General features: G+C 50.1%; 10 protein-coding genes across 10 annotated transcripts; 6 read left to right on the top strand and 4 right to left on the bottom strand.

Moving 5' to 3' along the window:
- Positions 1 to 454: 454 nt before the first annotated feature.
- Positions 455 to 2,568, top strand: J7337_009748 (uncharacterized protein; the record flags this gene model as incomplete). The annotated part of the gene is made up of 2 exons (XM_044827343.1): positions 455 to 514; positions 634 to 2,568. 2 exons carry the CDS (start codon positions 455 to 457, stop codon positions 2,566 to 2,568), a joined length of 1,995 nt encoding a protein of 664 aa, XP_044677937.1.
- Positions 2,569 to 2,829: 261 nt separating this feature from the next.
- On the bottom strand, positions 2,830 to 4,674 carry CYP8 (Peptidyl-prolyl cis-trans isomerase cyp8; the record flags this gene model as incomplete). The annotated part of the gene is made up of 3 exons (XM_044827342.1): positions 2,830 to 3,341; positions 3,394 to 4,594; positions 4,648 to 4,674. 3 exons carry the CDS (start codon positions 4,672 to 4,674, stop codon positions 2,830 to 2,832), a joined length of 1,740 nt encoding a protein of 579 aa, XP_044677936.1.
- Positions 4,675 to 5,327: 653 nt separating this feature from the next.
- J7337_009746 (uncharacterized protein) lies at positions 5,328 to 7,283 on the top strand (the record flags this gene model as incomplete). Its single annotated transcript, XM_044827341.1, has 7 exons — positions 5,328 to 5,405; positions 5,476 to 5,509; positions 5,562 to 5,728; positions 5,786 to 6,149; positions 6,206 to 6,280; positions 6,328 to 6,570; positions 6,622 to 7,283. The coding sequence occupies 7 exons, from the start codon at positions 5,328 to 5,330 to the stop codon at positions 7,281 to 7,283; spliced, it is 1,623 nt and encodes a 540-aa protein (XP_044677935.1).
- Positions 7,284 to 7,608: 325 nt separating this feature from the next.
- On the bottom strand, positions 7,609 to 9,336 carry J7337_009745 (uncharacterized protein; the record flags this gene model as incomplete). The annotated part of the gene is made up of 4 exons (XM_044827340.1): positions 7,609 to 8,471; positions 8,522 to 8,726; positions 8,779 to 9,048; positions 9,103 to 9,336. The coding sequence occupies 4 exons, from the start codon at positions 9,334 to 9,336 to the stop codon at positions 7,609 to 7,611; spliced, it is 1,572 nt and encodes a 523-aa protein (XP_044677934.1).
- Positions 9,337 to 9,697: 361 nt separating this feature from the next.
- Positions 9,698 to 11,126, top strand: J7337_009744 (uncharacterized protein; the record flags this gene model as incomplete). The annotated part of the gene is made up of 2 exons (XM_044827339.1): positions 9,698 to 10,218; positions 10,277 to 11,126. 2 exons carry the CDS (start codon positions 9,698 to 9,700, stop codon positions 11,124 to 11,126), a joined length of 1,371 nt encoding a protein of 456 aa, XP_044677933.1.
- Positions 11,127 to 11,677: 551 nt separating this feature from the next.
- J7337_009743 (uncharacterized protein) lies at positions 11,678 to 12,516 on the bottom strand (the record flags this gene model as incomplete). The annotated part of the gene is made up of 2 exons (XM_044827338.1): positions 11,678 to 12,330; positions 12,387 to 12,516. 2 exons carry the CDS (start codon positions 12,514 to 12,516, stop codon positions 11,678 to 11,680), a joined length of 783 nt encoding a protein of 260 aa, XP_044677932.1.
- A 2,237-nt stretch (positions 12,517 to 14,753) lies between these two features.
- On the top strand, positions 14,754 to 16,313 carry J7337_009742 (uncharacterized protein; the record flags this gene model as incomplete). Its single annotated transcript, XM_044827337.1, has 7 exons — positions 14,754 to 14,773; positions 14,838 to 14,847; positions 14,961 to 15,048; positions 15,109 to 15,161; positions 15,215 to 15,712; positions 15,790 to 16,016; positions 16,088 to 16,313. The coding sequence occupies 7 exons, from the start codon at positions 14,754 to 14,756 to the stop codon at positions 16,311 to 16,313; spliced, it is 1,122 nt and encodes a 373-aa protein (XP_044677931.1).
- Positions 16,314 to 18,338: 2,025 nt separating this feature from the next.
- Positions 18,339 to 20,884, bottom strand: J7337_009741 (uncharacterized protein; the record flags this gene model as incomplete). The annotated part of the gene is made up of 2 exons (XM_044827336.1): positions 18,339 to 20,797; positions 20,854 to 20,884. The coding sequence occupies 2 exons, from the start codon at positions 20,882 to 20,884 to the stop codon at positions 18,339 to 18,341; spliced, it is 2,490 nt and encodes an 829-aa protein (XP_044677930.1).
- Positions 20,885 to 22,238: 1,354 nt separating this feature from the next.
- On the top strand, positions 22,239 to 23,228 carry J7337_009740 (uncharacterized protein; the record flags this gene model as incomplete). The annotated part of the gene is made up of 3 exons (XM_044827335.1): positions 22,239 to 22,313; positions 22,386 to 22,600; positions 22,664 to 23,228. The coding sequence occupies 3 exons, from the start codon at positions 22,239 to 22,241 to the stop codon at positions 23,226 to 23,228; spliced, it is 855 nt and encodes a 284-aa protein (XP_044677929.1).
- A 1,526-nt stretch (positions 23,229 to 24,754) lies between these two features.
- Positions 24,755 to 26,127, top strand: RNR2 (Ribonucleotide-diphosphate reductase (RNR), small subunit; the record flags this gene model as incomplete). The annotated part of the gene is made up of 3 exons (XM_044827334.1): positions 24,755 to 24,784; positions 24,860 to 25,114; positions 25,183 to 26,127. 3 exons carry the CDS (start codon positions 24,755 to 24,757, stop codon positions 26,125 to 26,127), a joined length of 1,230 nt encoding a protein of 409 aa, XP_044677928.1.
- Between the last annotated feature and the right edge of the window lie 619 nt (positions 26,128 to 26,746).

Here is a 26,746-nt window from a genome sequence, read left to right as displayed (position 1 = left end):
TTCCGTTCCTTTGGTCCCGCCCCGAGATAATTATTCTGGTTTTCTCTCGTTTCTGATATCGACTCCCGACTTTACGGAGTTATGACTTACGATTTACGAATTACGATACCCCAGACCAGGCCAATTCACTGATACTGACGTACTTCGGGGACAATCCATCATATCACACAAACACTCCGCACTTCCCGGGTTCCTAGCCGCCTCTGTCGATCCCCGCCAACAGTTACCGTCACCCCTTGGAACCTATCTTAAGCCAAGAGCTTTTTAGACGACCTCCTCCATACACGGTCTTTTTCGACCTTGCTGTGATAGCTCTCTCACTAATAGGTGCCCATCATGTCATGACTGCCATAGCGTCATCCCTTTTTGACCTCACATTCTCTTATCTTTGACTTGACAAGTCTGGGATTCTGATCACGAGGCCGTGCGCCTTGCCTCTTTTATACAAGCCATCATGGTATATTGCGGGAAGCCCTCTGGTGGCTGCTCCACCTGCCGCCGTCGCAAGATTCGGGTGAGTTGGTCCATCACCGCAATCCATATGAGTTCTGGCAAATACCCATGGCCTCCCGGCCGTCGTCATCTCAGCCTGTTTCCCAGTGCTCTTACTGACATGTGAGTATCAAAATCAAGTGTGACCAAAAGGAGCCGGCATGCACGCAATGCGAGAAGAAGAACCAGCCATGCCCTGGCTATCGCAATCTCGTCGATCTAATGTTTAGAGATGAAAGCTCTCATGTTATCAAGAAAGCGGTCAAGACACGGGCTCGATCCAGTCAATCACAAAAGAGTCCCGTTAACCAGGAACTCGCCTCGGCCTCAACATCTCCCCCACCATCGGTTGTGACTATCAAGTCACCACCAACGTTCGCTATTGACCCGAGGTCCAGTGCAGCCCCTGCCCCTGCCACTAAGACAGAGAAATCGAACAAGGTCAAGGTCAGACGTGCTCGGAAATCTAACACTCGATGCCGCGCGCCTGTTCTTTCCGCCTTGATTAACGACTGGAGCCGGTCTCCATCGGAAACCTCTCATGAAAGCCCGAGTGACGCCAGCGATGTCATTGGTCTAAGTGAACCAACTGAAGGCCGCGATCACTTGGATGACGCTCTGTCACCCGAACTACAAGACAAGGGCACTGCCTTTTTCTTCTCTCGCTACGTTGCAGCCGACAGAGGCTCTTATCAAAACTATGCTTTCATTTACGATGTATGGAAACCTCCGGACTCGGCACAGGCTCAAGTTGATCCAGTCACTGTCAGTATGACAGCTGTCGGACTTGCAGGATGCTCACAGGTTTTCCGGTCCCCAGATCTTATGACACGGGCACAAGAGAGCTATGCTATCGCCCTCGGATTGACGCACCGTGCACTTCGCGATCCAATCGAAGTCGTAAAAGACACAACCATGCTCGCCGTCTTGATACTCGGCACTTTCGAGTTTGTTTCGGGATATAGCTCTCATACGATGCGTGCCTGGCAAGACCACGTCAACGGAGCTGCTGCCCTGGCAAACATCAGAGGTGCTGCCCAGTTTCGAAGCAAAGCTGGTGCTCGCATGTTTCTCATGCTTTGCCATACAGTTCTTATAAGCTGCATACAGAGCGGCCTACCTATGCCACAAACACTAATAGACCTTCGACACGAGATTCCTCCTTCTGAAGAACTCGGGGGACCTGACTTTCATGTGGCATACCCCATATACAAAGCACTACAGGTGCGCTACGATATCAACACGAGAAACCTAGTCGACCTTGATGATGCTGTCGCCGCCATATCAAATGTTGAGGAGGAATTCTCATCGATACTGTCCGGACTGCCAGAATCTTGGAAGTACCATCGCATACAACTGACGCAACCGGACCCTCGAGTATCAGGACAAATATGCCACGTTTATGCGGGACTTCGTCAATCCACCACTTGGAATATGGTGCGAGGAATAAGGATGATGCTGCTGGAAACGCTCGTCGAGCAGCTTTGCGTTGCTGCGGGTTCAGCTGACCGCACTGTACTATCAGACAATCATTTCCAGTTACTTGCCAAATCTCTTAAAGTGTTGGATATGCTAGGACAATCAATTGCAGCCAGTGTTCCACAGCATCTCGGAGTTGTCAGTATCCGGGACATCAACAACAAGAAGGACCAAGGGCACACGGTTTCGATTGCAGCCAAGAAACAAGCATGCCGTGTTATATCGTCGCCATTTGCGCAAGACTCACGAGTCGGCCCGGGAGAGGATACCTCCAGCAGCGGTGGTAGTCCGGTGCTATTTGATCCAACGCAGTCGACGCCCCACACCGACGATGCCACTCGTTTCATGAGCCTTGCGTCGGCAAATAATACTATCATCTGGCCATTGTACATGCTCGGTATGTCATCGGCATGTTCCTCAGAAACAAAGCAATATGCCATCGAGGGCCTGCAAGCTATCCACAGAGAAACTGGCCTGGAGCAAGCGCGTGTGGTTGCGGGACTATTACAGGAGAAGGATAACCCCCTAACTCTCAGCCCATCACTTCTCAGCAAGCTTCCCACGGTTGACGCCAACGCTCTACCGTCAACAGTCTAATCCATCTGCACGCCCACCCGACTTGAGTGTGCGATATTTGGATTCGCTTCCCATTACTTGTCACTGTTCGATCGGTCATCAAATTGAGATATATGGCGACAAGTTGTATGTCATGGTTGTAATACCAACGGGCTTTTCCCAATTCTCAGCATGATTTTTGTCGGATGAGACGAGATGTAGAGTGCACATACCCAGCACCTTTTGGATGAATTACCGACGCATTGCAGCCAAGCATGGACAAAATGCTTCCCGTTGCCTAATTTACCAACTGTCAAAGTTTCCAAAACCACCCCCCTTGATCTTCTTACGTGCTAATTCCTCCCACGTGTCAACGTCCTCAATATCAGCCTCGTTGGTCGTCGTTGTGTTCTGCTGAGTTGCGGTCTTGAGGTATTTGCCAACGCTCTCACCGGCTCTTGTGCTCTCGACAGTGCCGTCATTCCGTATCCGTTTGCCGGTCCATGTTGTCTTGTCATCGTCTGTGCCACCTTGTAACCGAATCTTCTCCTGTTCTTTGGTATGACGCTCGTTTTCCTGTTTCTGTTTCTGAAACTCGGCGAAAGGATCGTGAAAGATAACGATGTCTTTGATAACAATCTTGTTGAGGGGTCGGTTAGACCCATCGGTAGGTACATCCTCCATCTTGGAAAGAACATTGAGATTCTCGACAACCTTTCCAAAGACTGTGTGCTTGCGGTCAAGGTGTGGCGTGGGCTTATACGCAATAAAAAACTGACTTGAGTTTGTATTCTTGCCCTTGTTGGCCATAGAAACTAGTGACAAGAGGTTAGCGGACTGTATCGTACTTATGAAAGGGTTACTAACTCGTTCCACGGGCATTGTGTGACATTGGACCATCGAACTCATCATCGAAATACTTTCCCCATATGCTCTGCCCGCCTCGGCCCGTGCCTGATGGATCACCGCCCTGAATCATAAAGTTTGGAATGTTTCGATGAAAGGCTACACCCTTGTAGTAGCCAGTCTGTGCTAACCTGACGAAATTCCACACAGCCTTGGGTGCAAACTCAGGATACAGCTCGATTGTTATGTCACCCAGATTTGTTTCTATTCTGGCATACCCGGTTGTCTTGACTCGTTTAGGCTTTAGCATATACTCCTCATCCGTCAGCAGAGCTCTCTCGCCGCTCGTCTCAGGTGTCAGTCCGGTGCTGGTGAAACTGGCTGCGGCTTTGCCCGTGGTGTACGCTGCCGAGTTAGCAGCCAGCTTCTTGTCCTTGATCATAGAGTGGCGGACAACATTATTGGCAGCAGCAGGCTTGGTGAGGGCAGTCGAGCTACGGTTGACATCACCGCCTTGCTCACGAGCCTTGCGCGCCTTCTCCACAGCGGCTTTCGCACGTGAAACCTTGTCGCTCATGCTTCCTAATGCACTGGAATTGATATTTCCAGCATTGCGCTCATCCTCCTGTTCCTTGGTCAATTGCGCCTGCTCGCCATCCTTCAGATACTTGAACTGGTCCAGGTTGCGACTGGCCGCATTCTGGGGATCCTGGAGTGTAATTATGTCGGCGCGAGTAAACTCTTCATCATCGACGAGGTCGCGCCAGGATTTGGCCTTGATATTCATACGCTCGACCGTATCCCAAGCGAAGACATTGGCGTAGTTCCCATGACGAATGGCAACGATATGTGTGTTGTCGGTGAAGACTTTGTAGGTGACGGGATCGATCAAGTCGCCTTTTCCGTCGCTCAAGCCCGCACCAAGAGAGTCTGATTCTGAATTCCGAGCAAAGTTAAGACGGATCAGATCTTTTTTTTGCAGAGGCTCGCCAGTGACGGGGTTCTGGTTGGGGTGCTTGTCAAGCCAGGCGCCGATGACCTCAACGTCGAAGATTGTTCCATCAGGGGTGCAGACAGGGTTCTTGAAGGGTTGGAGACTGGCTGCGCAAAAGTTAAAGGGAAGACGGCGAAATGATGCGCTGGCGTTTTGATTGCGAGAAGACGCGCCTGCGCCAACACTTGGGGAGAAGGCATCGACTGAGGACCATTCTGAGTGTGTAATCTGGAGTCATTGAGTCAGATGGAACATGGTATTTGTTAGGAGAGGAGACCTACATAGAGCTTGTCTGTTCCTTTACCCATTGTTGCGCTGATTCAACGTGAACTGGGGGAGAAAAAAGGAAGCTATGGTGATGAAGATGGAATTTCACAGTCGCATTCATGGGCTAACTAATAGGTACCTATGTTAGACCTAACTTACATATGATGCGCCGCCACGCTAGGCTGTAGGCACCTTAGCAGCTAACATGGTGCCTGAGACGACCTGGGGCTTATCGCTATCGTGGACCATTGAGCCAATGGGAAAACAGGGGCCCTTGGCTTCTCCTGCCGCTGGTGCTGACCTGGCATCACCGGCGGCCAATTACGTATACACGTTGGCTACTCCCTTGAATCTGTAACTAACTCGTCACTTATTAATTAACTCGAGGCATCTTCTTTCAAACCTCGATCTAACTACTGAAACGAATTTGATTTATCAATTACTGTATCGTCCAACAACTCTACCAAATATTGATCATCCTCGAGTCGATAGGGACGACGCCAGAAAGGACTCGACAGGCTCGATATGCTCCATAAATTCAGAAGCTCCCACGCCACCACTTAAACGTTGCTCAAGCTCCCTTTGGTCTCGCACGTTCGTTCTCTCGTCTTGAACTTCGGCCTTCGTGATTCCAACGCCGCCTCCACGTATCTTGCCGTAACACGCCGAAGCTCCCGCCGCGACTACCGACGTAATGATCATGAGGTTCCTAACGGGACTGCTCGTGTTGGGCATGTCCCTTTGGACAACCCAAGCTTACGAGATTGGACTGGTACGGGCGGCCTCCATCCTGCGATGCAAAGCGTTCGGATCGCAATCATGCTAACGTCTCTGTCATCTAGAGCGAGAAGGAAGGCTATCAAGAATACTGCACCGGTAGGTCATGCCTCCAACGTGCAATGCGACTCTTGGATCTAACATGTTCCAGGCATGTACAGCAAGACCTCATGGGGTGGACCCGTTGACCCATTCATCCTCGTCAAGTTCCTCAACACCAGCAACTCTGATGTAAAGGATCCGATTGCGAGTCTGGTGATATTCGAGTGGAAGGACCGAAACCTCGTTGGAATCCCCGATCCGAATACTCCCGGCAACGTAAGTGCTCGCGATGCCATATACATGCCACACAAGCACTCCTCTGACACATGACAGCGACTTGGCGTCTGCGGTGACGATTTCGTCAAGCAAGGTTACTGTAACAAGACCGATATTGGCAAATTCATCCTGCATCCCGACGTCGACAAGAAGTCTTCGAGCGTGGTCCTCACAAAGGCTGTCCACCTCAACGATGCGGCTCCAATCAATTATGCTATCAAGAAGACTGGATACTACTGCGTTCTTACAGATGTGGTAAACACAAAGAAGTACGACCTAGTAGTCGAATATCGCAACGCTTACGGCGAACTGGAGGCAACACAGATCCCCAAGTTGCCCTTCTACGGTGGCATGAGTATCTTGTATGCTCTGCTTGCTGCCTACTGGGGTTTCTTGTACTATCAGCACAGGCATGATATCTGTAAGCAGAAACCTCGTATACCCCGCTTCAACCAATTGCATACTGACTTTACTCAGTGGCTGTGCAGAACTACATCACGGCCATTCTCGTTTTCCTAGTGGTGGAAATGCTCATAACATGGGGGTTCTATGGTTTGTCTCTCCCTTGGTTTACTTTACCCGCCCTAACTCGAGTATAGAATACCAGAACCGTCATGGTTCCAATGTTGGCTCAAAGGTATTCCTTACCATTGTTGGAATTCTCAACGCTGGCCGAAACTCGTTCTCGTTCTTCTTGCTACTCATTGTCTGTATGGGCTATGGTGTTGTGAAGCACACCCTCGGTAGAACCATGATTAGGGTGCGATGGCTTGCAGCGGCTCACTTCCTGTTCGGACTGGTTTACTCACTGACTTTCCTCTCCATCACCCCCGAGACAGCTGGTAAGATCTCTATGATGAACTGTTTCATTGGCCGTATCTGACTGAATACAGGCCCATTTGTGCTTCTTATCGTCCTACCTCTGGCGGGGACATTGACTGCCTTCTATGTCTGGACACTCAACTCACTCAACTGGACACTCAAGGATCTCCGCGAGCGAAAGCAGCACGCGAAGGAAGCCATGTACCGAAAGCTCTGGTGGGCCATCCTCATCAGTGTCATGGTCATCTTTGGTTTCTTCTTCTTCAACAGCTTCACCTTTGCCTCAGCCAGCGATCCCGACTTTGTTCCTTTCCACTGGAAGACACGATGGTTCATCCTCGATGGCTGGCTGAACGTTGTCTACTTTGCTGACGTCGCATGGATCGCCTACCTTTGGCGTCCCACTTCCAACAACCGCCGCTTTGCCATGAGTGATGAGATTGCTCAAGATGACGATGGCAACTTTGACCTTGGCGATATCGGTGTTCCAGGAGAAGACTCGGATGACGAGGACGTCGAAGTGGGCAAGACTCGCAACGACTCGAGTAATGCCAATGGCCTCTCCTTCTCAAGCGCGTCGCAGAGCAGCGCTCAACCACCCAGAAACAACACTCGGACCGCTCCTCGTGAGTCACTAGAGAATGAGACCATTTTTGCTATAGGCGAGGATGGCGACAAATTTTCGGACGATGGAAGTGACGAAGAGGACGCAAAGCTTGTGAAAACGAAGTAAGAGGAGGAGGGCAATTGACTTACGCTGAATCTGCATGCGATCAAAGCTTGGCGCATCCTTTTTGTGTAATTGTAGGGTTGTCGGAGGGATCAAATCTTACTGATGAATGAACTGAACTGAGTTTTCGATTAAGCAACGTTTCCTTACGTGGGCAGTGAGTGATGCGTGTAGTATATGGGCTTTTGGGTTTGGTTTGGATAGATCAGAGTTGTCGTATAAGAATACAATGGTTTGATCAATTTACATACTGTTACAATATCGTTCAGGCTTTCTTCTCCTAGAGCACCGTGATGCATGTAGTACAGCGGCCGGACAATGTCTGTTATTAACCCAAGACATCACCACCAAACCCAACTGGTCTTCTTCGGCCATCATTCTCAGGCAGGATAGCCAATGCCTTGTACAGTTTCCCCATGCCGTCAGGGCCCTTATCAACAAGGCGCTTCCAGGCTCCGTCGATCTTATCAGCAGTCTCCTTGTCGACGCCCGGCGCCTTGGTTAACTGCTCAGCACGCTCTCGGATGCCCATCAACTCAAGAAAGTCACCCTGGTTGACTGGTCCATGGACTTCGACGCCTTCACTCGCTGACATAGCCACTTCAGCGATGGCAGTGAAATCGACATCTGCACTCAAGTCGACCAGACCAGGCGCAGAAAAGGGATTCACTCGCTTGTGGTGCCGGATACCGCGAAGGGAGTTGATAGGGATGGTATCTGACGTTCCGTAGTCAAGAATAAGGGCAGCACCGCTGGGCTTAGTCTTGGGATACTGTTCAGAACCGCCGATACGAGTTGCAAAGTCCGTAGCGAAGATGGAGGCATCTGGACACACTTCGATGACGGAATTGGGCATATTCTTGAGTTTGCGGTACCTTGTCGAGGTCTCAGGGAGGAAACGAGAGTGGCGAGTAGGCGCGGATGAAAGTGTTAGCTGGAATTCAGGAGGTGGCTCATCTTGCTGTGATTTCGGTGTCCCAAGTTGAGCATGGGTGACGCCCGGCGGTGTTGGCGAGACCATCATTTCTCGCCATTCCATGGCGGGTTTGGTGTTATCGGGTGGTGGCTGAGCAGGCGAGGTTGGTGAAGATGCCTTTGATTGGGGAGGAGGAGCTGAAGCGGATTGGAAGCTGTGAATAGGGAGGGCATCAAAGAACTCATGAGCGATTATGAAGGGCATTTTGTCAGCTTCTGTGTACTGCCGTTAGCCAGACCCCTGATACTATGTGAGCTCTGCCTACCAATTGGAATAGACTTGATAGTGTCGGTCCAGACAATCTGCTTGCCGTTGTACTTGCTGGGGCTATGAAAACCAGACTTTGAGTCTGATGATGGCGCATCCGGGCCACAAAGGAGTTGCTTCTGGGCGTTTCTTAGCTCGCGGCTGGCTTCAACCATGTATACAGCATCGATGCTATTAGCCATCGCAGGAAATCGTTGAATGGTCTATAATTCAAGTTAGTGAATCTTTCAAGCTCAACCAATGAATGTCACATACTCGAAGCATATCATCCATAAGAGTACCTCGACCAGGCCCAACCTCGATGAGTTCGACACCCTGCTTGGGACGACCTTGGCTGATCCATTCAGCGATGAACCATATACCGATGAGTTCACCAAAGATTTGTGAAATCTCTGGCGATGTAACGAAATCTCCTTTTGTGCCAAACTGATCCCGACCTTGACCAATGGCCCCAGTGTAGTAGCCTCCGATATCTCCGGTCAAGCACATGCGCATGTAACTGGCCAAAGGAACAGGTCCGGTTGTCTATGAAGAATGGTCAGTATAAGCAAGCATGAACGCCTAGCGGGGTTCACTCACTGATATAGCAGCAAAGAGCTGCTTGGCTAATGGCGTTGACCACTGTCTCTCACTTTCCTTGTGGTCCTCATTCTTGAATATCTCATCAATATCTGTGGCATTTTGATATTGGCCAAGAGTGGATGAGAAGCTCCGGCCAACACAAGGGTTGAACAAGTTTGGCCGTGGTATACACCCGCGGCCACTGTTGAGTTTCAGTCTCGCAAAAGGCTTCGAGCCTAGTGACCTAAACATTCTGGGCTTGTCTCCTGTGAGCGAGAGCAATTAAATCAGCTACAGAATAAATCAGCTGGTGATGCTTTCACTTTCATGTAAGCTGCAGTAGTACAACAAGTGACGATGCTTTTCTGGAGTCGAAGCTTCAGTTAGTAGTTACAGACATTAAGGTAAGTATTTACTGATAAGATAAGAAACTTTGTCTATCCATCCGTAAGGTAACTTGGACGTTTCTCCCCGCAACACCAACTCGTTTCACACATAAACAACAAGGCACTATTAGACAGCGTCGATTTCGTGTGACTTTGGAAGTTTTTGCGTTTCGATTTCTGGTTTATAAATTGGTTACAGAAGCCACGCGCAGTCTCTCACGGCCGCTATGTCCAGCAAGTCTCGATGGGCCGACACCGAAGAAGACGCCCGTATCGACGCCAAACTCAAGGAAGAGAAGCGACGCAAGAAGGCTGAAAAGGCTCGAAAGATTGAACAAGAGAAGAAAGCACAAGAAGTTGCACAGCAAAAGGCACTCCAATTCGACGATGACCGGCCCTCGAAGCGACGTAGGATCACCCCCGAACCAGGCGCAAACCAACAGGACAAGACACCTCCAGCGAAGCTATTGCGGTTTCCAGCGGGCGCCTGGGGGAAGTGCAGAAGCGTCGAGAATTACGAGAAGCTAAACGATATCGAGGAGGGGACTTATGGCTGGGTTGCGCGGGCGACAAACAAAGCTACGGGAAAGGTTGTCGCGCTCAAGAGGTTGAAGCTGGAGCCTCAAGATCGAAACGGCCTCCCCGTCACAGGCCTGCGCGAAATACAAATACTGAAGGATTGCCAACACCGGAATATCGTCACCATGGAAGAAGTGGTTGTAGGGGACGACGTATCACGGCCAGATAAGTAAGCACGCGACACTTGGTTGGTGTAGAAGACCAGGTACAGCTAACAGACAGTTCAGCTCTTTATTCCTCGTCCTTGAATTCGTCGAACACGACCTAAAATCCATTCTTGATGATATGCCTGAGCCGTTTCTCTCTTCCGAAGTAAAGCGCCTCCTATTACAGCTTACATCAGGCATCGCATATCTCCATGACAACTGGATTCTACATCGCGACCTCAAAACCTCAAATCTCCTCCTTAACAACCGTGGCCAGTTGAAAATTGCTGACTTTGGCATGGCCCGCTATGTTGGCGATCCTCCCCCGAAACTCACACAACTCGTCGTCACCCTCTGGTACCGGGCTCCGGAGCTACTACTTGGCGCAAAGACATACGATGCGGCCGTAGACATGTGGAGCGTGGGCTGTATCTTTGGCGAGCTGATAACCCGGGAGCCTCTTCTTCAGGGCAAGAATGAAGTCGATCAAGTCTCGCGCACCTTCGAGCTCTGCGGCGTTCCCACTGAAGAGACTTGGCCTGGCTTTCGTCGTCTCCCGAATGCACGCTCACTACGACTTCCCAAGACACAAGCTGCTACCGGATCTGTCATTCGCGCTCGCTTTCCTGGCCTCACCACCGCAGGCGCCAATTTGCTAGGTTGTCTCCTATCACTTGACCCCGAAAGAAGACCATCGGCGAGTGAGATGCTTCAGCACGAGTACTTCAGACAGGACCCAAAGCCCAAACCAGAGAGCATGTTCCCAACGTTCCCTAGTAAGGCGAACCAGGAACGGCGAAGGCGTGCAGAGCCTCATGCGCCTGTGCGCGGTGGACAGGCTGCACCACTGGGCGATGCTGACCTCAGTGGCATTTTTCAGGGGCGCGATAAAGAAGAAAGGGGGGCAGGGTTTCAGTTGCGTATGGTCTAAGTTTATGTGCACCCTAGGTTTGCGCCAATTTCAACATTGTTCCTGGGAGGCGATAGAAGCCACCAACGTTTACCACGATATGTGGAAATAGACTCGAAGCACACATGTAACTGATTCTATAGGCGAGCTAAGCTTATTATGGGGTTCAACGCATCTGAGAACCTTAATTGACGACCAGAGATACAAGGTTCAAGACAGGGGTTATGATTATCTGAAGACAAACTCGCCGTAATCGGTAACCAAGGACCGATGAGATTAATATGTATATAATAGATAAGATCATTGAATGATTTCAACTCATTTCGACCACCTGATTGATTAATCATAAGCATCCAAACTGGGGTTCTCCCCGTCCTTGCGATGTGACTTCATCAGAGCGACACCTGTCTGTCAACGCCCTCACCAAACTATGAAATATCCGGATGAAAATGAAACAATAAACAATATTTCTCCTTCTGATGCTTGCCTGTCCATAACACCCCCAATAAAAACTCCAAAAGATCAGTTGCAAAAAAAGAGATAAAAAGCAGAAACGGCACTGGATGCTTTGACTAGTTGTTGCAGATATCACAGTTCCACTGGGGATAGGGTGTGTAGGCCGCAGGTGTGTACATGCCAAACTGGAAGGTCTTCTCCACTTGCAGGTAGCCAGGAGAGGGCATGTCGGTAACGGCCGAGTCAGAATCCTTGATGATGAGAGTGTACATGCCGACCACGAGGGGAGCATCGGGGTCGTTGGCCTGCTTGCTGGTGTCCCAGACGAAGGTGGGGTTGGTCGCAAAAGTCATGTTGGCAGTGAGAGTGTATGTCTCGCCTGCGGAAGACTGGCTGACGAGGACGTCGATGGCGGTTGGTGTGCCCTCAAGTGAGGTGTAGTTCCAGCCAAAGGTGGCGTAATCACCAATCTTGAAGAGAGGTGTGGGAACATACATGGTATCGGGAAGTGTCATGCTCACACCACCGGGCTGGACATCCGCAGAAAAGGTTGTGCGCTTGGGCGCAGATGTTCCAGTTTTGGTGCCAGACTTCTTCTTGCCTGTCTCGGTAGCGGTCTTTGTGTTGTCTGCAGTTCCGGTCTCAGTCCCCGTCTCGACTTTGGCGGTGTTCAAGTTGGTCTGTTTGGCGGTGTTCTTTCGGGTGCTCGAAGCCTCTTCATCGTCGGTCTTGTCTTGACGAGCCTTGATAACGCCGGTCTCCTGTGGCACTATGAGGAGTCAGTAAAAGGGGTTGTCTATGGGTGGGTGAGAAGAATCAGCGTACTGGCTTCATGTGCAACGCGTCGGACAACGACTGAATCAGCAGGAGGAAACCAGCTAGGCCATGCTGCCGCTAGAGGGGCAACGGAGGAAAGGCAGACAGCCAGCTGAAGGAGGTTCGAGGCGGGACGCATGATGGGATCTTTGGTGGGTTTGAGAGCGAAAGGGGGGTCGAGCGAGATAAAATCAGAGCGGCCACAGTGGTTGGTTGTGGTTAGCGATGAACCGATGAGTGAGTCCCGAGTGTCGATGCTGATGTTGTTGATATTGATCGGTTATGTTCCAAGAGATGGGTAGATCGTTTGTATGTAGGCTTGAAGATGCCAAGCGTGTCCAAATCGACGAGCGAACCAAGGGTGAAGCGTATAGCGAAGGTAGAGAAGTAGCAAAAGGCGAGAAACAATAAAAGGTCGATGAAACGATGGCTACGACGATCTGCTGCTAGTCTCAAAAACGCTGGAATTGATCGATCTCAAAGATAACAAACGAGAGTCAGAAGCGAGAGGTTGACAAGACAAGAAATCAACAGAGCAAAAAAAGAGGGATCAGAACAGGGGAAGGCGTTGGCGTTATGTTGGGTTTGGGTTGGCCAGCAGGAGGAGCAAGGGGTTGGCCTTTTAGTTTAGTTACCTAGTTAGCACATGCTAACCTCACTAGGAGAGGTACATAGGTACCTACACCAGATTGACTTTAAAGTCAAAACAGCGACACCCTCCTTTTGGGTGGAGGTCTGAGCTGCAGCCGTTGCATTTTTGTTAGTGGACGCTTGTACTGTACGGAGTACCTCTCAGCTGCTGCAACGGTGGCGTTGTACAAAAGTGTTTTGTACACAGGCTTCCCCGAGGCCCGGATCATTGGGTCTCTTCTACTCCGTACCCGTGGTCAGACAAGGAAGTCAGTCATCTCGTGTTGACTGACAATCTGGATCCTTGTGTTTCTCTTTATATCATCCCTGTGCATAGAGAGGTAAAATCGGGTGTAGTATTTCTAGATACCTACCTACTTCGAATAAACAACATGGTAATGGCATACGCGTCTACTCTCCTACAAAGTTTAGAGCGTCGCTTAGGGTGATTGATGAAATCGGATTGGAGAACTCGCAATAGGAAAAGTCAACCATGGAAAGAGGGAGAATGCATCACATGATCTCGTGTTTGTCACTCTGCTTCACCTAAAAATAACCCCCTAGCCCTTGTTGATTCCCCGCCCAGCCATCCGTCCCTGTTCGGACTCCCCTAAGCTCCCGCTATTCTCGGCAATCATGCACTAAACATGGTGCATGGCGGCATAGCGGCATCAGCAGATTCTTGTCCTTGACGGTTGTGTCAACGGACGGGTCATGCATGCCATTGGTGTCGTGAAGAGCCATGCTGCTCGTGCTATTTGCTGATCTTACTTTTTTTTTTATATTGAAAATACTCATCTGGCGATTGCCTTCCACCAACGAAGCCTCGTTCAGCCTCATCCATAAGACTAACGAAGACTGTCTAGGTAGACTGTCTAACTTGACGATGGCGTCTCAAATTAAAGCGCCCGTTCCGTCTTGGTACCCGTTATTTTGTTGCCAGGCGTTTGCCGCCGCTCTGTTTACTGTTAACTCCCGATCAATGCAACATCTGTGTCACGTGGACCCATCTTCCACAACATCAAGACAGAGCGGGCTTGCCAGCGACCTTTGTAGAATACAAGGGCTGCCTGCAGACTCAAGTATCTACTCAAGGGTCTGTTTCATTGAGAACCGTTCGGTCACATAACGCCCGTGTGCTGTTCTCTGGATGCTTTCTTTCTCTTGCTCCTTGCGTAATGACTTACTCGAAATGTCCCTCTTTAATGCAAGCCATATATACATGCACTCGCTTTCTCGGTGACTGCAGGTCACATCGAGGAGGGATGGTATTACCTCATCACTCTTTCAATTCTGGTTCATCTTCGATGCTGCAATATTCTTGCAGCCAGTAACTTATGTTACTATCAAAGTCTCGACTCGAAAATAATCACGACCATAAAAGGTATTCAATCATATATGATATTCATTAACCTGCATGCGAATAGACGAATCAAACCCCTCCAATATCGCCAATGTTTGCCTTTTTCAAGCCAGTAAACAGCCAGCGGGAGGCTCGCAGCCGCACGTGAATCAGACCCGTTGGTTCGCCCTGCCCTTTGGGAGATCCAACCTAAGTACCTATCCAATGGTGACTGCCCGTCCAATCTTCCAATACTCGAGCTCGGCCTGGGGAGAAAGTGCCTTGATAGTTGGGAGCTCTTTCTACTAAACTCTTATATATTGCTTTCACCAACCACTTTCAGATTTCCTCCTCTTCATCCGTATCAGAATCAAGATCAGCTCTTGAGCCAACGAACTATCAACATGAGCATGAACAACACGCAGTAAGCAAGAAATCCTATAGTTCATTTGGGTACCAAAACGCCACTTATACTCACCCATTCGCAGGAAACAAGATGTATGACCCCCTCCCTGGTTATTGGAAAGTCCTTCGTACTCAGCAAAAAGCCACCAAAAATCGCGTGAAATGCAAGTCGTGCAAACTCTTCATCGGACTGACACTGGTCCAAGGGCCTTGAGATACCAGTGAGCGACCCCCAAGGCGTGTACGTGCCTCAAGAGGAATACCAGAGCCTCCTTGCGATTGCCCACCAGTATGGTATGTAATGAATAGCAACACGGCCTATACTGGCAATCCCTGACACTTGCCTGTGATCAGTCTACCTACGTCAGAATCTCATCGCACAAGGGCTGAACGAAGCAACTGTGGATGTACGTTCCCAGCTCCCATCCGTCTACCAACCTCTAAAAAAAACTTTCTGTAGTCTCTCTGCCTTCAGAAGCCAGCTGGAGATGCGCCTCCCTATGCCCCTGAACAGTTTGAACCATCGCCACCGGCAACATTCACTTGCAAAGAACAAACATCTACTTTCCCAGTTCAATCGAATACCGCTTCGGGATGCCCTACTGAAGATCAAGGACTTCGGCTGAACGGGAGTTGGCAGCCTAATGCGTCGTATCGATCCTCAACCTATCCGGGTGGCTCGATCAACCACAAACGGCCTGTGTATTTCCAGGGCAACAAAAGGCCAGAAATTAAGGAATGGTTTGAGCGCTCTGCGCAGAGGTCAGTCCTGCTCCTCAATGTACCTGATGGCGTCACACATGGGGATGTTGCTGCGGTTATTCGAGGAGGTCCCGTACTGGAGATTTTTCTTCGAAGTAAAGATAACACTGCCACGGTCTCCTTTTTGCACGAGGCTGATGCCTGTGCTTTTATTGAGAACTGTCGTGCAGCCGGTTTGTACATCAAAGACCGGAAGGTAAGTACGTTTGCGAAAGGAGCCGGCCTCGTTCTCATACGCTATCGCAGATACATACAAAATGGTCTGACTACCAGTTCACCCTCAGTGGCCAGGTTGCCCATCATATTCGTAAGGGTGGCTCTCGTAACTTCGTCATCCGCAAGCGGGACCCCAACCTCACTACTCAGGCTATCCGCGATGATCTGGAACACATTCACAATCTTCATGTGATCAGCATCGAGTTTGAGAAGGACAGCTGTTTCATCAGCACCAATGCGGTCCATGGAGCTATTTATGCTCGAACTTGTCTTCAGAGCCGAGTGTAAGTTAGGCTCTGTCTCATGTTGAAGACCAGTCAGTTGCCCAGACAGTGCTAATTCGCGACTTATCCAGAGAGTACAGAGCCTCTCGTATTGAATGGTATGCGGATGAATGTGCGCAGCCATTTCGGAGAATATCGTCTGCATTTCACGCTCCCGTCCCTGATGTGAAGCCGCAGAGAAGTGTCATTACCGCCCATCCATCACGCAAGGACCTCATGGGAAACCGTTTCCAGCTGTTGGATCTTTCTGATAGTGAGGGAAGTAATGGGGATGATTCATCTGACGACTCTTTTTGAGTTACTTGAGGGCACACCATCTTCGATTCTTCGGTCTAGTATGATCAGGAGATCAATTTGCTATGGCGCTAATGGCCTGTTTATTTGTACAGTTTTCGCTTCAATTCTCTGTGAAGGAGAGGTCTAATCATGGGACATACACTGGGGTTTGTTTGGCTGTATATTTCAGATGGGACCTTGACTTGGCTCTGCGGTTGCTTTCCGAAAGCAATTTCCTCAACGTCAACCTTCAGGCAGATTGGTATTGGGGGTTCTAGACGGGGACGGGAACGTCACAATGCATGTATGGTTGTGAGACGACATCTGGAATCTAATACAAGGAAAGATTGATACGATATGCCATGCTGCAACTTCCAATAGCCTGACTATGAAATTAGCTCTTCGACTATACAGCGGTTCAAATGCCAGAATGGAGCTTTCCTTTGTCCATATCACCACAACCGCGATCCATAGATGAGTTAGAACACTTCAACATATACAATATACAAGATTTGATTATCTCCAATATGGATCGAGGATGAGGACCGATCTGATGCGCAAAGGTCTGCGGGGATCCTATCCGTCTTGGTTGTCGAACAAGGCCATGGTATACAACACGCACTTATGCGCTGGTTTCGAGTTCTTGATTCATGTGGCTCTCACGGCTCCTCGAACTCATCTAGATATGCCACCGGGTTCAATAGTTTTGTTACCAAGTAGATCTCCAGGAGTGGTCCACTTTGTGTTTGTTTTTAAGTCTTCAGGGAGAAAGAAGATGGGCAAATCGCAGAATGATAGGCGCAGAGCCGCATTATAAAACTCTAAAACGATACAGAAAGGATGATAGCAATCTACATAAAAAGATTTTTTTTTAAAAAAAAAAAAAGCTCGCGGATGACGTTCATCTTTGGTAGGTCGATCGAGCCTCAGTTCTGTCCAGACGATCAGGTTCTTGTCGCTCATGCCACTAAGCACTGCTTTAACTACTTGACCAGTCCATCGAATCCCGTCGTTGTTAAAATCATAAAGCGAGTTTATAGTTAGTAAAGGTCTACAGGTTTCATAGGCTCTGGTTGGTTATTTCATGGCGTATGAGTGATAATGGGTAGTTGTTGGCAGCTGGCTCGCACTGCCAGGCAAGTGCCAGATATAATAGACAGGCCCCCAGCAATAGCAATAAGGGGTAGGCTCTGTAGTCTTGAGTAATCGTTCAATATGTGATTGTTCTTTTGTGAAGACTGACTTGCAACTGTCGTGGACCCTATTTACTCCTGAAATCAGATGTCTTCCCTATTAAAACCAGGACTTCTACTGTCCCATTTTGATCATCTTAACGGGTCTGTCTAATAAGGAGACAGCACATCAATTCTTGAAACAAGCGGTTCGCTGTGGTTAGCGAGCCCTTGAGCGTCATACCGAACTACTTGAGTATCTACCTGCCAGGGGCATGACGACTTTGTATTTGTGAGATTTGACTCCCATGTCAGAGTGCTCTAGAGCCAAAACCAACCCGACAGGAAAGCGGCCTGAGATGCCACATGCACCGGAAAATGTCTCAAGTGCCTCTACGTGGCTAAAGAGGAGGAAGTCTCAACAAGTTCTCAGAGGAGTAGTTGGAGGCTTGATTCTACCTTATTCAACGTAGGTAGCAGCGGGGTTGTCAACTAAAGCATCCCCTATGGCTGCTTCTGGTATTCAATCCTACTCGTGCATATACACATACGGCCCTGGGTCATAAGAGAACATCAAGGAGCACAACAAGATCCATCGATCAAATCAGCAAGGTCTCCTCATGAGTCTTCCAAGGATGCGAATGAGCAGTCGTCCACACGGCATGAATTATCAACATAAACATCTCAAGTCAGATAACAGTTCAGGTCAAACAAAGTGACCATAATGATTGCTTAGTAAGTAATTGGATACCACCCTAGGTAGCTAGCTCATTGTTTGCCAAACCTGTAGATCCCACACAAGGCTCCATTGCGATGCTCCCCGATTCCTATAATTAACAAGTAGTACACATGAAAACAATTCCCCACAGGTCCCTTAATGATTAGCATTCTTGGTGACAGACTGTAAGTAGTCCAGCAAAAACGTGCGTTCGGCTGGCGAGATGGGCGTCTGACTACCGCGACGAGAGGGCGGGCCGGCAGGGTCTTCCGCTCCAGAGGCCAGGGAAGCAAGACGAGACCTGGGCGTTCCTGCAATGACCTCCTTGCCCTTAGCTGCCTCCAGACTAGCAGGGGATGGCTGCTTGCCAAAGAGTGACAGCAGTTCTCTCTTCTGAGCGGGGCCGGACTCGCGACGACGATTCATAGCAGGGAATGCTTGTGCAATGCTGGGGCTAATGCCAGCACCTGCAGACTGCAAGTGGCTAGACAATCCACTTGGCGAGGCAAGTGAAGTCTGAGGAGATGCGGATGCTCCACCGATGCCAAATAGTTGTTCGCCCTGGCCTCGCTGAAGAATACGGATAGGCTGCGTAGGTTGCGAGGCAGCTGGTGCTTGTGCTTGGGCACCATATTGTTGCGAACAATCCGCTCTTCCTTGAGATCCAGGTATACCGGTTTGAGTAGGTAGTTGCTGTAGTGATAGGCCATCCATTGACGGGAGCGGGTTGGGATCAGCCGGGGCTTGTTGGGGAATGTTGGCCCTGAAATTGTCCCCGCCAACTGAACGCAGAAGTTCACTCATCATACTGCCAGGGGCAGGCTGGGATCCTTGCGCAGGAGGCTGATTCTGGTCATCCTTGCGAAACATGCCTAACAGAGCAGAACGGTGATTGTCGGCAGGAGGCCCAACCTTTGAGCCTGGCAGCTCCTTAGGACTTGGCCCCGAGCGGTCTTGGCCTCCCACAGTGCCGGCCGCATGAGGGACTTGTTGAGGAATATGTTGCGCTTGTGCTCCGCCTAGGTTACTATACACAGGCCCCTGGCTCTGTGCCGGGAAGCCAGGAGGGAACGGAGCTTGTTGAGGCTTCTGTTGTACCTGTGGCGCGGTATTACCGCCCTTGAAAGCATTCAGGAGGGCCATGGACTGGCCGTTCAAAGCTTGTGGTCTCGGCTGCCCAGGGCCATTGAGAGATTGCTGAGGCATCTGGCCAGGGTGGCCATATTGCGCTTGCTGCTGAGTAAGGAACTGGCCCGGCACAGGGTTGTGAGTGGTTTGGTTGACGTCCTGGAATACACTCCTGTTGAAAACAGCTCTTTCCACCTGGGGGGGCAGTGGTTGGGGATGCACCAGAGGAGCCTGGTTACTCTTATACTGGCCCTCCTGAATGGAGTATTGCTGACTGTATAGCTGAGGGTTGGTAACCTGCTGTCCAAGTCCCATACCCCAGTGGGCGCCTTGGTTGGGCGCGTACGGGAACGGGGGCGGTGGCTGCTGAGTATTTGTGGATTGCATCTGGTGAAGATTATGATGATGCGGCGTATGAGGTTCAGGAGCGCTGGTAACTGTGTGATCAAGAGGAGTCTGAGGATAGTGAGCTCCAGCTTGCGGTATGGCGCTGGCAGGACCGCCTTTGGCTTGGAGGATAGAAAGTAATGCACTTCCTTTATCCTGTTGAGCAGGCACCGAGGCAGAAACACCCTGCAATCCTTGAGTGGGAGGTTGCACCTTCAACAATCGTTGTAGCTCCTGTGTCGCACCCGCAAGCGTCTCTATCGCCGGGCCTTGATCCGTAGTCTCGGCGAGAGTGTCGTTCCATGCTTCGTCCTCGTACTGGGCTTCGCTAATAGGTCCATAACCTTGCGAGCTGTTTGCCGCTCTCCTTGCTTCGATCTTCTTCTGCGCCATAACCCATTTCTTGAGCGGCACCAAGAACGGTGCCACCATATAAAACTTGTTGGCATTAGGCGCAGTGTTGGCATCGTTCCCTTGGCCATTCTTGCGGCGGAAGGCTGGTAGCTCAGATAGTTTGTACCACTGGATTTTACTAATTTCTTTCCTTGTCTTAGGTTCAAATACTGTGTTCATTGGAACATCTCGAAAGACGTAAAGCCTCATATGCTGTTCGCGCATCGAGATTTCAATGTACTTTGGCTTATGTTCAGTGGGCACCAGGCCAGCGGCTCGAAGGTCCAAGCCGGTCTCTTCATATACCTCACGAACGGCACAATCCAGATCATCTTCGTCCTTGTTGATCTTTCCTCGTGGGAAACTCCAGTTGGCTCCCTTCTTCCATCCCTTGACTAGGACTGTCGAATCCATGGCCTCGTTCAGCATGATAGCACCTCGTACAGGAACACGAGTCTTGTATTCCAAAAACTCCTCAAAAGCTTTGGTATGATTCTCAACAGAAAAGTTGGCCAATAAGGGACAATGCTGGAAAATTCGTAGACAAAAAGTTCGCAGGGTCATGGACGGCAGGGTCGGGTCAAGTGGACGGATGAAATCCTCGTAGAACCACTGAGCTTCTTCGACCTGGAAGCATATTCGTGCGACGGAGGAGAGATCCTCCTGGGGAAGGTTGATGATGAAGCGGACGCAGAGGTCATCCAGCCCTAGGTTGATTGCGTTAGTCCTTGCTCGCAACCGCGCAGCACCCACCAACACATACAATCCTCTAACTGCATTTGCGATCCAGACATGATGGTGATGTTGGAACCGTGCGGCTCATGCTATGGTAAAATGTAACAATATCCGGTTGTTGCTGTTTTTCTCTTATGTTTGTTGACGCCTTTTCAAGACTTTGCGAGACGATAATGCGAACGTAGCTGCGAAGGCAAGCTGACCATGATTGAAGTGCGACAGCCAAGATAATGCAGAGGAACGACTGCGACAAGCGAAAAGACGCGAGCGGTGGTCGAAGAGGGAGATGAAAGCGAGGTCACTCGAGAAGCTATTGATAATAGAGAACGCTGTACGAAGTGGATGAACGTGAACGAGTCTCAGTAGAATGCGACGTCTCTTTGAGGACAAGGACACGTGGGGTCGAGGCGGCAGTGCAAAGGCCGAGATGGTGGATTTCGGATCTGATTTGTTGTTGGTGTTGTTGTCAGGTTTGGACTGATAGCATTGGATTGGATTGGATCGCAATGAGACCAGCGAGGTCAAAGACCCAATTCTCATTCGCGCCTTAGGTGCCTACCCTGCCTACCTGCCTGCCCGGCTTTGGCTGAGGTGCCCGCTTTCAGTGCTTCGTGAGATGGAGCCCAGACTGTCTTAGTGTCGGGTCTCCAATTCAGAAGCAGGGCAGCTACAGTACATCAGTAGCTAGTTGCTGAGCCACGATTGCTGCAACTGTACTCGCCACAGGTTAGCTCGATCGATGTGGCGGTGCAATACCGCTCATGATCGTCCAACCCAAATTCTCCAACAGGTTCTCTCCCATGTAGAGTCGCATGGACGTTTCAGAGGTAGGTAGTTAGTCAGATGCAATGCCTAGAATGCTCAATCGCCACTCAAAAATATGCCAGTGCATGTGCATGATCGGCATTGCAGCAGTGGTTTAACCGGTTTTGTTGAGCTAAAGCCTACGCATTAATGCTTCTAGACTGCAGGGGCTGGCTTGCTGCAGTTCTGTAGGTTCCAGAAGTTCGAGTGGCCGCCAATATTACATCATCGGTCACAGCACCGACTGGGCTCCCTCACCACCTCATGGACAGGCATCATAAATACTTGAAAACAGGTTAATTGACCGACCAGCCGCACAGTAAAGTCACTACCTGCAAACGCAAATAGTGGCCATTCTGTCAAAGCCTTGTCCTCCCCTTATTTAATAAGAGAAGCGCCCTCTCATTCATTGTCTTGGCTCGCCCAGTCTTCGTCTCGGAATTTCAAGCAGTGACATACATTCTCGTTTGTGGAGTGGTCTTGTCTTTGATCATACAGTACTCCCGCCTCTGCCAAGCTCGTCGCTTCAGCCATATTAACAAGGCCAACGACCTCGTCCGCGGTCGCGCAACGACTTCTTTAAGCCAAGTGCTGCTCCTACTATAAAACATGGCATCACTTGTCGCAAAGCTAGTCACCAAGAAGATCTTGGGAGAGACTGTCCAGAACAAATTTGGAACTGAGGTATGAAAGCATCGACCCAAACTACCTATGTTCCATTTAGACCCCGTCAACAAACTAACACATTATTCACAGGATCCTTACTTTGAGCATGTCCCAGCTACTCGCCTAGATGGGACGCCTACTGGCAAAGTTAAAAAGCGAAAGAAGGCTCTCCCTCCTGGCATTTCCGAAAATGATGGCAAAGTCTTGACCAAAGTCAAGCGCCGAGCTTACCGTCTCGACCTGGCTCTGTTCAGTTGCTGCGGCATCCGATTTGGCTGGGGTAGCGTTTTGGGATTGATCCCAGCGTAAGTTTGATCGCCAAACCCAACTTGGGTCCCCATCGAAGGAAGCTAACATGGACTTGATAGAATTGGTGACGTTTTGGATATGTTGCTTGCCCTTTTGGTTATGAGGAGCTGCATGAAGATTGATGGTGGGCTGCCAACCTCTGTCAAGTCCAGGATGATGTTCAACATCATCATAGACTTCGTCATTGGAATTGTGCCCTTTGCTGGAGACATTGCCGACGCGGCCTTCAAGGCCAATACTCGCAATGCTGCACTTCTTGAGCAACACTTGCGCGAGGAAGGACGTAAGAACCTGAAGAAGAGCGGATTGCCAGTGCCAGCCATTGACCCCAGCGATCCTGAACAATTTGATCGACTTCAAGCACAGGATCCACCAGAGTATGTGTCAAACCCACCATCGCGAAATCCCTCCATGTCGGAGCGTCGTCGACACAGCCGCAGTCGCAGTCGCAGCCGAGATCGCCGCCGTGATGATCGTCCCATCGAGCCGGAACCGGCACGAGTCCGCGAGAGCCGCGGCTTCTTTGGTCGTAGCAGAGCTCAACCACATGATATTGAAACAGGTGAAGCTGAGCGTGGGTCCAGAAGTCAAAGATCACAGCGACGAGATAGAGACCGTCACTAAAATCGGCAACTCGGATCTACGTGGGTGGCGAGGGAAATGAAGTGAAGGAGAATGGACCGACAACACTGACGGAAGGGCGGGCCCTTGTGAGTCAGGATTATTATGACGATGGGGTGAGGATATCTGGTAATGCTGGTATGATTGGAGGATGGAGACGTGTTTCATTGTTATGTTGTCTATGAATGATGCTCAGTATGGATACCTTACATTGGCTTACTGTACCTTACGAATCTATAAGGTAATGTGCCATGACACTCACTGATTGATAAAGTGGGTGTAGCCGCGTGTGGGTCGTAACCCTCGAATTAAATTGGAGAATAAGATCTGATAACTTCACTTGGCATTTTCATCGACCAAGCAACTAAATGGCCCAAGTGGAACCGTGACATTGAGAGATGAACAATGATATCGAAGCCTCCGATCTAGGACTCTAAGGGGGCTTCAATTTGAATGCGGTCTCACCTTGGCCTGGTCCAAGCTGATCTGAATTTAGGTGCACCTTTAGGAATTGCGGGCACCGGACAGCAAAAGGGAGCTCGTAGGAGGTGAAGCGTACCATCCATCCCCAGGCCCATCACGTCAGATTCAGGGCCCTGGCCGGAACGCGGTGTAACCCCAGGAACGCGTTTCTCACTCTGGGAGTGAAGTTGAGTTATGGGGAACGTTCGTAGCTGTTCAATGGCGCTTGTTGCAGCTGCAGAAAAGGTTCAATGGCCGTCATTTCCGCATAAATCTGGTCTCAGTGCACGGGAGGACCTCATCATGACTTCTCCCACCATGTATACATACCTACATGCCTTGGTCTCATGAGTTCTATCCCGCCTCGTACCACTATCATGCCCTGGTCACAGCCCATTTCGCATACATCGACCCAACGACGTGAACAAGGGAGGCCACCTCATGGATGGATCTTCACGCCAAAATGTGCTGATTGATAAAAGATGCCCATGACGTTAATCCTGACAAAGTCTGAATCATCACTCCCTGCGACAAAGCAGGTACCGTGCAAGGACAGTGGAGCAATAGAGAGAAACACGAAGCATACCTAGCACTTGAACCATACCAAACAAGAACGTGAATCTGCCTAAAACGCGAATCTACGCGTCTCACTTGCTTGATTCATCCTGGTGGCTGGATATTCTCACGGTACCAGCTCCAGCACTAGCGCCTTGGATGCTGCCAGTAGCAGTCCGAATGGCGCCGAAATGCCCCTGGTTCACCCAGTGACGCGCAGCGGCCCCCCCTGCCTCGACGCAGTAAAAGTACTTTAAAATGGCCCGCTATTTGTATTTCCCAGCGCGACTTGACGCGCCTTAGCTCCACGTGACAGCGCATCAAGACTTATACAAAAGCCCATCGCCTTCATCCCGTTCTTTACTTTGGACCAGACCATCACCACCGCAACCCACAATACCTCACTCAACCTCGAGAGCTTCACGCACATACATAGCCTTTGTCTTGTTTCTGCATTGCTCTGATCAACCTAATTGTACCCTCCTTCCTCAGACACTCACTCTCACAATACAATGGCTGCACAAATCACTCCTTCGAAGCAGGTATGTGACGTCCCCAAGTGCAAGCAGCTGCACATACACACCAAAGTCCATTCATCGCTAATACGCTCATCATAGGCTGCTTCCGCCATTGAGAACTTCAACATGGAGTCTCCCGTCAAGAAGCTCGACTTCGGCGCCGCCAACAAGGAGAACGAGCCTTTGAACAAGTCCCTCGATACCACCGACCTCAAGACAAAGATGGTCGAAGAGCCCAAGAAGGAGGAGACCAAGGCCGCTGTTGCCCCTGGCATCAAGTCTGAGGAGTCCGATGAGCCTCTACTTCAAGAGAACCCCCAACGTTTTGTTCTCTTTCCCATCAAGTACCATGAGGTATGTGACGCGTTTTGACGCGTAAAGTGGTCACCACACACGCGACCCATGCTAACAGTCCATGATAGATTTGGCAAATGTACAAGAAGGCTGAGGCTTCCTTCTGGACTGCTGAGGAGATTGATCTCTCCAAGGATCTCCACGACTGGAACAACCGCCTGACTGCTGATGAGCAGTTCTTCGTCTCTCATATCCTTGCTTTCTTCGCTGCCTCTGATGGTATTGTCAACGAGAACCTCGTCGAGCGTTTCAGTGGCGAGGTCCAGATCCCCGAGGCTCGTTGCTTCTACGGCTTCCAGATCATGATGGAGAACATTCACTCCGAGACCTACTCCCTCCTCATCGACACATACATTAAGGAGCCCGCCCAGCGAACCTACCTCTTCAACGCCATTGACACTATTCCCTGCATCCGAAAGAAGGCTGACTGGGCCATCCGATGGATCCAGGATAAGGACTCCTCCTTTGCCCAGCGTCTCGTTGCCTTCGCTGCTGTTGAGGGTATCTTCTTCAGTGGTGCCTTCGCCTCTATCTTCTGGCTCAAGAAGCGCGGTCTCATGCCCGGTCTGACTTTCTCCAACGAGCTCATCTCTCGCGACGAGGGTCTTCACACTGACTTTGCATGCCTCCTCCACTCTCACCTCAAGGGTCGTGCCAGCAAGCAGATGATTCAAGATATCATTACTGACGCCGTCACCATTGAGCAGGAGTTCCTCACTGAGGCTCTTCCCTGTGCCCTTCTCGGCATGAACTCTGACCTCATGAAGCAGTACATTGAGTTCGTCGCTGATCGTCTCCTCGTCGCTCTTGGCAACGAGAAAGTCTACAAGGCCACCAACCCCTTCGACTTCATGGAGAACATCTCCCTTGGCGGCAAGACCAACTTCTTCGAGAAGCGTGTTGCCGACTACCAGAAGGCCGGTGTCCTCCACAGTGCCACTAAGAAGACTGAGGAGGATGAGTCCCCGAAGGGTGAGAACGGCGGTGACTTCACCTTTGACGAGGATTTCTGAGTGTCTCACCTTGTCGTTTCTCTTTCCTTTGGCCTGGGCACTTGCTCATTGGCACGCGCACATGTGAACATATACCCTGTTTTACTTCTTGTTTGTACATCTGAGTGGGGCTTCGGGGCGGCGATGCTTGGTTAATACTACGGTTGGCAAGGTCGCAATCATAATTTGGATCCGGAAGCTGACTTTGCACGGATCGACACGGCGTTTGGGGATCTGGACTTAGGGTGGATGAAAATAGCATTGACGGCTTGATCGTATTTATGGATGACGATATTACATTACCACTCCTGGATAGAGATGAATTGATTAGATTAGTATACTCTGGAATACTGCCTGTGACGTGTGCCCCTCCCTGTTTGCCCGCCCTTAGTCCTCTACTGTTGGTTGAAGTTTATTGCAATGAACTTGATAAGACCCGGCTGTGTCTTGGTTTCGTGTAACGAAGGGAGGCTTGAGACCGCAAGAAGTCTGCAGAGGGGCATCTCTCGAACAACTCTGCATTTAACAATGCTGCTTTTTTCGAATGTCATCAGCTGTAACCTCCATTCCATGATCATCAATCCTGAATCCACAAAAATGGATCGAATCTGCCAGCACTTAAAACAACTCGTCGACCTCG

The sequence above is a fragment of the Fusarium musae genome, chromosome 7 (assembly GCF_019915245.1).
Source record: "Fusarium musae strain F31 chromosome 7, whole genome shotgun sequence".
Classification (NCBI taxonomy): Eukaryota; Fungi; Ascomycota; class Sordariomycetes; order Hypocreales; family Nectriaceae; genus Fusarium; species Fusarium musae.
Note: the sequence above shows the minus strand (reverse complement) of the source record. Positions and strands in the feature narration are given on the sequence as shown.